The sequence below is a fragment of the Somniosus microcephalus genome, chromosome 24, assembly GCF_052327205.1.
Source record: "Somniosus microcephalus isolate GS21.2 chromosome 24, FLI_Smic_1.0, whole genome shotgun sequence".
NCBI lineage: Eukaryota > Metazoa > Chordata > Chondrichthyes > Squaliformes > Somniosidae > Somniosus > Somniosus microcephalus.
In genome coordinates this window covers 9,197,139-9,208,294 of record NC_141010.1, presented here as the reverse complement: position 1 = coordinate 9,208,294, position 11,156 = coordinate 9,197,139, and the positions used below count along the sequence as shown (strand labels likewise).

Below are 11,156 nucleotides of genomic sequence, written 5' to 3'. Positions count from 1 at the left end.
TTTAATGTAGTAAAACGTCCCAAGGCACTTCACAGGAGTGTCATAAAACAAAATTTGACACCGAGCCACACAAGGAGAAATTAGGGCAGAGATAGGTTTTAAGGAGTGTCTTAAAGGAGGAAAGAGAGATAGAGAGGCGGAGCGGTTTAGGGAGGGAATTCCAGAGCTTAGAGCCTCGGCAGCTGAAGGCACAGCCACCAATGGTTGAGCGATTAAAATCGGGGATATGCAAGAGGCCAGAATTGGAGGAGCACAGAAATCTCGGGGGGAAAGGGGGGGGGGGGAAGATGGGGGCGGGTTTAGTGGGGCTCTAGAGGAGATTACAGAGATAAGGAGGGACGAGACCATGGAGGGATTTGAAAACAAGGATGAGAATTTTAAAAATCGAGGTGTTGCTCAACTGGGAGTCAATGTAAGTCAGTGAGCCCAGGGATGATGGGTGAACGGGACCTGTTGCATGTTAGAACACGGGCCACCGAGCTTTGGGTGACCTCAAGCTTACGTAGGGTAGAACGTGTGAGGCCAGCCAGGAGTGCGTTGGAATAGTCAAGTCTAGAGGTAACAAAGGCATGGATGAGGGTTTCAGCAGCAGATGAGCTGAGGCAGGGATGGAGACAGGCAATGTTACGGAGGTGGAAATAGGCGGCCTTAGTTATGGCGCGGATATATGGACATAAGCTCATTTCAGGGTCAAATATAACACCAAGGTTGTGAACAGTCTGGTCCAGCCTCAGACAGATGCTAGCGAGAGTTATGGAATAGGTGGCTAGGGAACGGAGTTTGTGGCAGGGACTGAAGACCATGGCTTTGGTCTTCCCAATATTTAATACCAGTTATTAGCAAAGTCAACTCTATTCAATCAGAACAAAATAGAGTAAAAACAGTAGCTCAGAGACCAGAAATTGAAGCGGAGACCTTTTCCTGGTCTATGGGACTCATTGGTGCAACCCATAGCATATTTACACACTGAGGTTTGTTGGCACTTTAATACGCACAGTGACATTTGCTTTAATTCTTCAACCAATGAAAATATCTCATCAGCAGAATTCATTTTGGGGGGTACTTTTGCAAAAATACTAAGATATTCTGACACTTATCTTGAATTTGAAAGTAAATATAATTATTCAAATTAGTTATAGGTCACTAAACTAAAATAAATTATGCTAAGACTAATAAAATTTGATTTTTATTTGAAATCTACCATCTAGGAACATTAGGAACACTAGGAACAGGAGTAGGCCATGCAGCCCCTTGGACCTACTCCACCATTCAATCTGATCAATGCGGATCTGCAGCTCCACTCCATTTTCCCGCCTTTCTTCCATATTGCTCGATAGCCTTACCCAACAAAAATCTATCTGTCTCGGTCTTGAAAGCTCCAATTGTCCTAGTATCCACAGCCTTTTGGGGGAAGAGAGTTCCAAATTTTCTACACCCATAGATCTCTGTATGAACATAGGAACAGGAGTCGGCCATTCAGCCCCTTGAGCCTGTTTTGCTATTCAATGAGATCATGGCTGATCTGCGATCTAACTCCATATACCTGCCTTTGGCCCATATCCCTTAATACCTTTGGTTAACAAAAAGCTATCAATCTCAGATTTAAAATTAACATCAATTGCCGTTTGTGGAAGAGAATTCCAAACTTCTACCACCCTTTGTGTGTAGAAGTGTTTCTTAATTTCACTCCTGAAAGGTCTGGCTCTAATTCTTAGACTATGCCCCCTAGTCCTAGAATCCCCAACCAGCGGAGTTACTTTCTCTATCTACCCTGTCTGTTACCCTTAATCACAGAAATATCTTGAAAACTTCGATCAGATCACCCCTTAACCTTCTAAATTCTAGGGAATACAACCCTAATTTGTGTAATCGCTCCTCGTAACTTAACCCTTGAAGTCCGTGTATCATTCTGGTAAACCTACGCTGCGCTCCCTCCAAGGCCAATATATCCTTCCTAAGGTGTGGTGCCCAGAACTGCTCACAGTGCCCCAGGTGTGGTCTAACCAGGGTTTTGTACAGCTGCAGCATAACTTCTACCCCCTTGTATTCTAGTCCTCTAGATATAAAGGCCAGCATTCCATTAGCCTTTTTGATTATTCTCTGTACCTGTTCATGACATTTTAATGATCTGTGTACCTGGGCTCCCCAAGTCTCTCTGGACATCCACTGTTTTTAGCTTTTCACCATTTAGAAAGTACCCTGTTCGATCCTTTTTAGGTCACAAGTGGATGACCCCACATTTGCCTACATTGAAATCCATTTGCCACAGTTTTGCCCATTCACTTAATCTGTCGATATCCCTTTGTAATGTTATGCTTTCATCTACACTGCCTACAATGCCGCCTATCTTTGTGTCATCGGTAAATTTGGATTCATGACTTTCTATGTCATTGTCAAGTCATTAATAAATACGGTGAATAGTTGAGGCCCCAACACAGAACACTTAAAGTCTCTTATGTGGGACTTTAGCATCCATAGACATAACCCTGTCTACTACTTTAGTCACCTCCTCAAAAAATTCAATCAGATTCGTCAGGCATGACCTACCTTTCACAAATCCATGCTGGCTCTCTGATCAACTGAAAATTTGAGGTGTTCAGTCACCGTATCCTTAATTACAGACTCTAGCAATTTCCTGACAACAGAGGTTAGACTAACTGGTCTATAATGCCCTGGTTTCCCTCTCTCGCCATTCTTAAATAGCAGGGTGACATGCGCAATTTTCCAATCTAAAGGAACAGTTCCTGAATCGAGCATTTATTGTAAACTATTAAGGGCTAAAATAGGGGGAGTTTCTGAATGGATGAACTATGATGAGCTGAATGGCTTCTCTCATTTGTAATGATCTTATGGCTGACCAGGGATAGTACAGAAAACTGTTTTGACTTTGAAGCATATGTTTTAAAAATTCTCTATGGATTAAAAAGCTCATTAAACAAATGACAGTTTAATTTCTTTTGAGTACATGTGTATTTGGTCCCATTAGATTACTAGTATGAGATTCTTGGTCCTAGTTGGCTGATGCTACAGCAGAGGATGTCCAAGCTATTCCCCGACCCCCACCTAAACCAAGTCATCTAAAGGCAGCTTTCCAGCATGAATCAATTGGAATAAAGAGTGTAATAATATTATCACTCTTATTGAGAAAGTATTTTATTAACTCCAATTATTGATTCCTCCTGAGTTGAACTTCACAGAAATCACAGAAACCCCACAGTGCAGATAGAGGCCATTTCGGCCCATCGAGCCTGCACCGACACATATCCCACCCGATCCCCGTAACCCCTACACCAACACATATCCCACCCTATCCCCGTAACCCCACGTATTTAATCCCCCTAACACTAAGGGTCAATTTATCATAGCCAATCAACCTAACCCGCACATCTTTGGACTGTGGGAGGAAACCGGAGCACCCGGAGAAAACCCACGCAAACACGGGGAGAATGTGCAAACTCCACACAGACAGTCGCCCGAGGCCGGATTCGAACCCGGGTCCCTGGTGCTGTGAGGCAACAGTGCTAACCACTATGCCACCGTGCATTTTACCAATGCGGAGTACTTTTTTGTTTTAAATCGAGAAAAGCCCTATGAAGAAGAAAGACCCACGTGCAGGGCACCATCAAGGCTGGCGAGAGTCAGAGAGAGAAATCAAGAAGTGGTGCTTTGGCGACACCAACTTCAGGTTTTAAAAGCCTGCAGATTATAGAAGGAACTGAAGACATTAAGACATTTCATAGCTTTGAGCTCCTTGTAAGGGTGAGTTAGGGGCAGCGAGATTGCTCCGAATGTCAATACAGTTAGGATACATGGAAGAGCTACAGCATGTCAGTTGGCATATTTAGAGCTTAGGAAAAGAAAGAGGAATGTTCAGGAGCAATGGCCACAGTCGCTGGCAAAATAGGTGAATAAATGAAGTCTCCAAAAATTTTAGTCCTTACCTTAGACTTTGCTGAATCACTAGTGGTTGAATCTGTAAGTTCAACAAAAACAAAAGCGCATGTTAGGGGCTGCTCAGCCTATTAGTTATCACTGTAACATGGTTAATGGTAAGGGTTAGGATCACATGACAAAACACAGCTGTGACAACAGGCCACGAATAAAGCAGCGCTCTCTGCAACATGGCGATCACAGCATGGCAATGAACTTCAAAATTAAAAGTATCTATTTGCATTTTCAGTATTTATTGCTTTGCTAATACAATCGAGGATTTTCTCCCTAAAACTGGAGAACGAGATGAAAGAAATTGACCACAGACGGTTGACATTGAAGATGTTAGTTTTTTGTTTTTGTTTAATTATCGGAACCAAAAAAAACTAATTTAAGCCACCAAGACAGGTGGAAAGAAGAAACCAGATGCTACACCTGTGTTTTAAGAAAGGATTCCTGGAGGTTGAAGAAATTTGGATGCAGCCATTTTTACCATAACATCCTTAACTCTTCTCTACAAAACATGCAATAAGCAAAACCTGAAAATGCAAATCTCTGATTATGTGTAAGTGACTTTGTTCAACAACCACTCATATTATTAACTCCATAACATTCAGCCAAGCCCATCAGAAAGTAACCATTATTAATTATTAATATAGATACTGCTCATTTGTTGACTGCTGGGGAAGAATTTACTGAAATTTCATATGTTGAAGGCAACAGGCACCAGCACAGTGCTTCACTTCCAGTGAGAGGCAACACATTACCATTCAGGTGAGGTAAGGTCTAGCTGAGTGATTCCCCAATATCTACAATAGTCTTTGGTGAGACATCCATTTATTTTCTTTCCTTTTGTCTTCTTACATGCACCAGCCCCTGGATAATAGGGCAAACACACGATCTTCTCCCAGGCTTTGCCAATGCCACTCAAGTTGGCCAAGGGGACGCGTGCGAGATGGGGCCTTGTTGGACTCTCACCTTCCCCTTTCCTCTTTTTGCTGGGAAATAACTGGCCTCCACTTGGCCCCTACCCCAGGTAAGACTAAGTAAGCATCCTCCCACTTGATCATGAAATGAGTCGGAGCTTCAATGTAATACAATACGATGCCATCCTATTATCTAAGTCCTTCTGCAATGTTAGGTGAAGTTTCTTTTCTTCCAAACCCAAGATCGTCTGAGATCTTGAAATAAGGGACGTTTACTCACTAGGACAGTTTTACTCACTAATTCACTAGAAGTCAGACATCAGCTGCTACGTTTCCCATCCACCTGATACACTGTAATAATGGCAGTGTATTTCTGAGACCATAATGTGCAGTAGGAGTGATGCCACACAGAACTTTTACAGGTGAATAAGTTCACATGCTGTTGACCTGTTCACAGAATCGCTGTGTTCAGACAGCCAGATCTCATTACGTTTATGGGCTTGACATTCATTGTTGGGAAAAGGTCTTTGCCTCTTCTCCCCGAGCTGGACTTCAACAAAAGAATGGAGAGACCAAGGGCAGCACCAAGTGCCACTGCAGCTCTCTGCACTGTGCAAGCCCTAACCATCAGCTATACCTTGCTTAAGACCAAAGAATCAGAAGAATCACTGGAAATCAAAATATCCTTCCCCATTAATACACCCGGTGACCCCGTCAATAAGAGGTGAACTATTCTTTCAGAAAAATAAATCTGTAAGAACGTACTTGTACATTTATAATGTGAATTTTGTACTGGATAATGGAACGCTTTCCATTTCAGGCACTCAGTGTCAGCATCAAGCACTCTATCTAGGTTAGATATCGCACTTAAATAGAGGGTAAACATCCCTCTACTTTACCCTACCCTAACTGTAGATCAGCCCCAAACTAAAGAGAACATATTATGCCAATATGCCACATCAGCCATCTTGTGGCCTCTCTGAATGAGGCTACCAATTTAGTACAGAGTTTGGTAGTTTTGTGCTGTGGGCCCATGTCCACCAAGAACACAGTATTTTTTTAAAATTTATTCTTCGCCTCCAAAATTTCAAACTATTTTCCTCACTTTTAGTTCTGTGACTGGCCACTAAGAGAAACCAGGGCAATTCACCTACAGACTTTTCCTCATTTGTTAGGAGGCACGTGCTGAAAACATGTTTCACATAGGAGCCTTAAAGCCAGTCGAACTGGATGAAGCCAGGGAACTTCGTCCCGTCAGTCTAGGTTGGATTCAAACTCAGGTCCTGGGGGAAATACAATGTCTTAGCTCACAACCACCCAGTTCCCCAGCCTTTAACATAAACATAATTAACTTGTATATTTAAAATTCCTAATTAAGTTTATTATTTATTTATATAACAACTTTATAGCATTATTTGAAGTTACTTACCTCAGTATACATCTTTACTGATTCCCAATTTTCAATGAACTACAAAGTCCAACCGAGCAATTTATTAGAGAAGGATGGGGCTCGAGAATAAACTATATAAATGGAGGTAAATATCTCCAATGCATAAAGTTGTAAGAAACTTTACGGAGTCAGAAGCTTGTTACGATACTGCAGGGGCGGGGGGAGAATTTGTTCATGTGAATATTTGTCAGAGCCGTAGCATTCAGGTTTGTTAGGCCTTTTGGAAGGTACTGCCTAGCAGTGCAATGTATTTTTGCACATAGTGACCCTCAGTGAGCAATGTAAAAGTGAGCTCATAGAAAATGGCTAATGCAGTATTTTAATATGTTCCACAGGTCCTACAGGACAGTACACTATAAGAGACGTTCTCCTTAGACACAAAATATTCTATACGTCCTCCACATTTAAGTGCATCATTTAACTTCTCAATACACAAGTTAAATTAACACAGTATTAATTTTTAAATTTATACTACTCGCCTCCAAAATTTCAAACTATTTTCCTCACTTTTAGGTCTGTGACTGGCCACTGTAAGAGAAACCAGGGCAATTCACCTACAGACTTTTCCTCATTTGTTAGGAGGCACGTGGTCGCTTCTGGAGTCTTTCCTCGACAAACTAACCAAGATCTCAGGGACCCGCCGTGATACATTAAAATTTTACTGTACCATAGAGTAAGGATGATAAAAGATTTATTTCGTACAGGAGAATACATCTTTTGGCAAGTTGCTTGCTTAAGCAGCTCATTTATCACTTAACCCAAATACTGTTTCAAGGTTAGAGGATCCAAGATCAGGCAATGAAATGTTGGTCACACAAAGCAAAGCTGCTGCCAGAACCAACAGTGTTAATATCAAGAGTCCACACAGCAAACAAGAAAGACAGAATGGAGTGGAGTATGAAACGTGGAGAAATGATGGAATTACGGCAGAGTGCAAACTATATACTTTTATTTAAAAACCGAAATTCCACAAGTACTATAAACCTACATATGCCTCTTTAAAAGGATTGGTCCAAGTAATCAAATATAACGAATTAAACTTTTAATCCGCCCACCAAAAGCAGAGTGAAACATTCTGCTCCATCACCTTTTCCTTAACTGCACTTTTGATATCTTGAAGAACAAATTTATAGGAGGCTTAATGCTCAAACACAATGCATGATACTGCTACAAGTAAGGCAATGTTGAATTGGTACATCCAAGTGTAACCTAAATATTTAAAAATAGTACCGTCTGGTGCATTTTGGGATGAAATGGCTACTTCATGATCATTTAAAATGTACTGAATGTATTTTAAGTTGAAAAAAATGGAATATTTGGAGTCGATTTTAACTTTCACCAGCAGGTGGAAAACTGGGGACAGCAGATTGGCCGCCCATTATATACCCAGCCCATCCTCTTCAATGGAAAAGGAAAATCAGGCAGGACGTATAGCGAGCGGTCGATCCACCACCGTCAGCCTTCTACCCGGCGATGACAGTTAAAATCTACCCTTTTAAGTCAATCAGGCAAAATAACATCCCTGAAAAGTATGTGGCTGACACAGCAGTAACTATCAGCTACTCCCATGTTGACAACTCCTGCAGTGATTTCTAGCCTAGAGCTTTACAAGTCTGCAACATGCTGCAGCAAGAAGATTTCCCTGTGCTAAGTTCATGAGTGGACTGCCCGATTATCACCCTCACTAAATACTGTATATATTTATTGATGCAGTCAGATTATCAAAACCTTTTCTAGGTTTGTGAACACTTCCCAACCAAAAAATGTTCATTTTAATTTTGTACCTCAACAATATTCTGCAAAACGTGATTCACAGTGAAACAAACACCAAGAACAAGGAGCAATCCCCAATTCTTCTACACTTTGATAGAACCTCCCAATCTTGGACGTGGAAGAAAAATGCTACTGCAGTTCTCTATAGGGCTGAAGCATCAGCAGACATGGCCTCCTTACAGCAGACCCACCACCCATCCATTGCAAGCCCTCACAGCTGAAGGGCTCCCAAAGGTGTCCATTAATGGCCAGAATCTAACTGTCTCTACCTCCCACTGATTCCATGCACTACCTTAATACAATTCATAATGCCAGTTACTCTTCCTGCCCCAAGGATCTCATTGGCCCGTGCCATGGCCCTGCAACAAGTAGGCCCATTCAAATGTGAAGACGTACATAGCTTTGTATGGCTCTCACTGCAATTATCTGCAGGTACTGTGTTATTAGTGACACGGCATGCATCCTTTTTGTTCTGATTTGTACCAAGACTCGAGAAAGAACAGTTTTGGACAACTCAATAAGTAACCCTATAACTCTAATAGTATAGTTTACACTCTGCACAAGATGGTAACTGTAGCTGTAGTCATAAGAAAGAGTGGGAGGTGACGCGCGCTCTGGAATACAATCTGGTACACCACCAGCAGCTTACAAACTATAAAGAGCAATGACAAGATTGGTCCAATTATCTGAATTTAGGTGAAGACAGCAGAAAATATTGTCAGATGCCATTTTGGGTAATTGTGCGACTGCATGCAAAAAAAATGCAGAAAATTAATTGCCACTTTCAAAATGCATTATTTTTTTTGGCGAGCGGGTGGGAGGCAGGGAGTTGTGGCATTTAATTTCCTGCCCGCCAAAAATGCCAATTAAAATTCCACAGCTATGGCCCGAGTTACACAGGCAACGGCACGTTTCAGTTTTCTATCGATTATATGTGTGCAATTTATTTTGGATGGTGTGGATGCCAGAGCCTCGACTATCAAGTCAGTCACATTCATGTGTGAGCTGTACAAAGTTAACTTGCAGCTTTTTAGACTCAGGAATGAGCTTCCACCTGGGTCAAATCCCAAACAGGCCAACATTTAGAATATTTAGGGGGATTACTGCACTCATAATTGGAATCTATGCAAGTGTTTTGGCTTCTGTTAAAATCTTACATGTACAATAGAAAACCATACTCTATGGGGCATAAGCTTGGTATAACCAGCCACTAAAAAGCAAATTCTGGTGAAAAAATTCTACATGCAGTTTTCTTTTTATTTTAAATCAAGATTAAGGACCGGTCAGTTGATGCTCTTTATTAATTTGTACTTTTTGTATATCTGGGGATGCACAGAATATTGCAGATCACGCACAAACCCAAGTCTAATCCACTCCCCCTTCATGACAAACAAATGTTTCTTTTTAGCTGAACATTGCAACAGAGGAGCCAAATCATACCCGGTTTATTTCTCCACGAGGTCCGCTTTAGGAATAATAGACAGTAGAAAGATTGTAAGAAAACAGCCATCAGTGAGAGGAAATTGGAAAAAATAGCAAAAAAATCAGCCACGACTCCTTAATCTCACCATCCTTATCACTTGTGTGCAACTTGAAAGTTAAGGCTTCTGCACTCTTGTACTTAATGAGCTAATTGTGCAAGCAGCTCAACCAAAATACCGTTAAACAATATTAATAGTGAATTAAAAAATTACCCAAATGACCTAAATTCCTATTTAGGTTTCTCTGCGACACATGATATTTGCCAGCTGAGACGGGGAGGGGAGCTCTGTACCAATACGCTTCTGTAATGGGTAGAAGGGGTATTCCTGCTTGACCCACCTACCGCTTTAATCCTTACTCCTAGTGCAAGCGCCACATTTGTCCCCTCACCATGCTGGGCAATACGGGCTCCATCTCATCATCTCATCATCTGGTGTATTTTTGTCAAAAATTTACCTTACAAACCTTGTAGCCTATTCTACTTTGAAATTATATTTTTCTAAATGAAGAGACAGGAAAAAAGGGGTACAATACTGTAATAGTTATGTTACTGGACTAGTAATCCAGAGGCCTGGACTAATATCCCAGAGAACGTGAGCTCAAATCCCACCACGGCAGTTTGAGAATTTGTATTCAGTTTAAAAAATCTGGAAAGTGACCATGAAGCTGTCAGATTGTCGTAAAAATCCAACTGATTCACTAATGTCCTTTAGGGAAGGAAACCTGCCGTCCTTACCCGGTCTGGGCCTATATGTAACTCAACACCAATGTGTTTGATTCTTAACTGTCCTCTGACGTGGCCAAGCAAGCCCCTCAGTTCTATCTAGGGATGGGTAATAAATGTTGGTTTTGCCACCAACATCCACATCTAGAGAATGAATTTTTAAAAATACAGAATTCGCTGCTTTGTCTTCTGTTATTGAGGTCTCCATAACACCTGCTGTCTAAGGCACACTTGTTTCCTGCATCACAATAGCATAAAATACACTCTATACTGGCAGGGTTTTGGGACGTTTTACTATGTTAAAGGCGCTATATAAAAGCAAGTTGATTAAAACATTAAATACTAATATACCTGATTTTACTGTACTGGGACAATACTAATCTCTTACGCTCACTAGCCTTCCAATAGATTTAAATCCATCGATATGATTCTGTTATCAGGAAGCTGGGTTTTAAATTTGACTTCTTGTTCACTTGTACTTTGTTAAAAGAACAGCTGGAAATTTCAACTGTCGACTGGGCATAATGTTAATTTTTTTAAGTTTTCCACATTCAAGGCATACCATTCAAACGCTACTGCAGCTTGGTGGCTCAATCGAGGGTTTAAACTTAAGAGTGTTTATAAACTCAACTAATGGAATTTTGTTTGTTTCACTCAGTGATAACGGACATGATGGAGATTGACAGAGTCATTCATTAGCAGAGTCAACCTATTAGAAGAGCACATGTAGGAAAAACCTCAAAGGAACACACACAAAATAAACAAAGAACGGCGCCTGTTTTGATGCAATCATTTTCAGACCATTGTATAGCCCATCTCTGGACAGCCTGAATGTTCATCAGCCACCATACCAGATTCTGCTGAAAATTTA

At 41.2% G+C, this 11,156-nt stretch overlaps 1 protein-coding gene across 1 annotated transcript in view; it reads right to left on the bottom strand.

Annotated features, from left to right (window-relative positions):
• The window catches only part of LOC147101028 (rho GTPase-activating protein 23-like), a 248,723-nt gene that overhangs the window by 11,011 nt on the left and 226,556 nt on the right, over window positions 1-11,156 (bottom strand). The window contains exon 24 of the mRNA XM_085966192.1: window positions 3,942-3,973. Coding sequence (XP_085822318.1) covers window positions 3,942-3,973 — 32 coding nt within the window. The remainder of the gene's footprint in view (window positions 1-3,941; window positions 3,974-11,156) is intronic.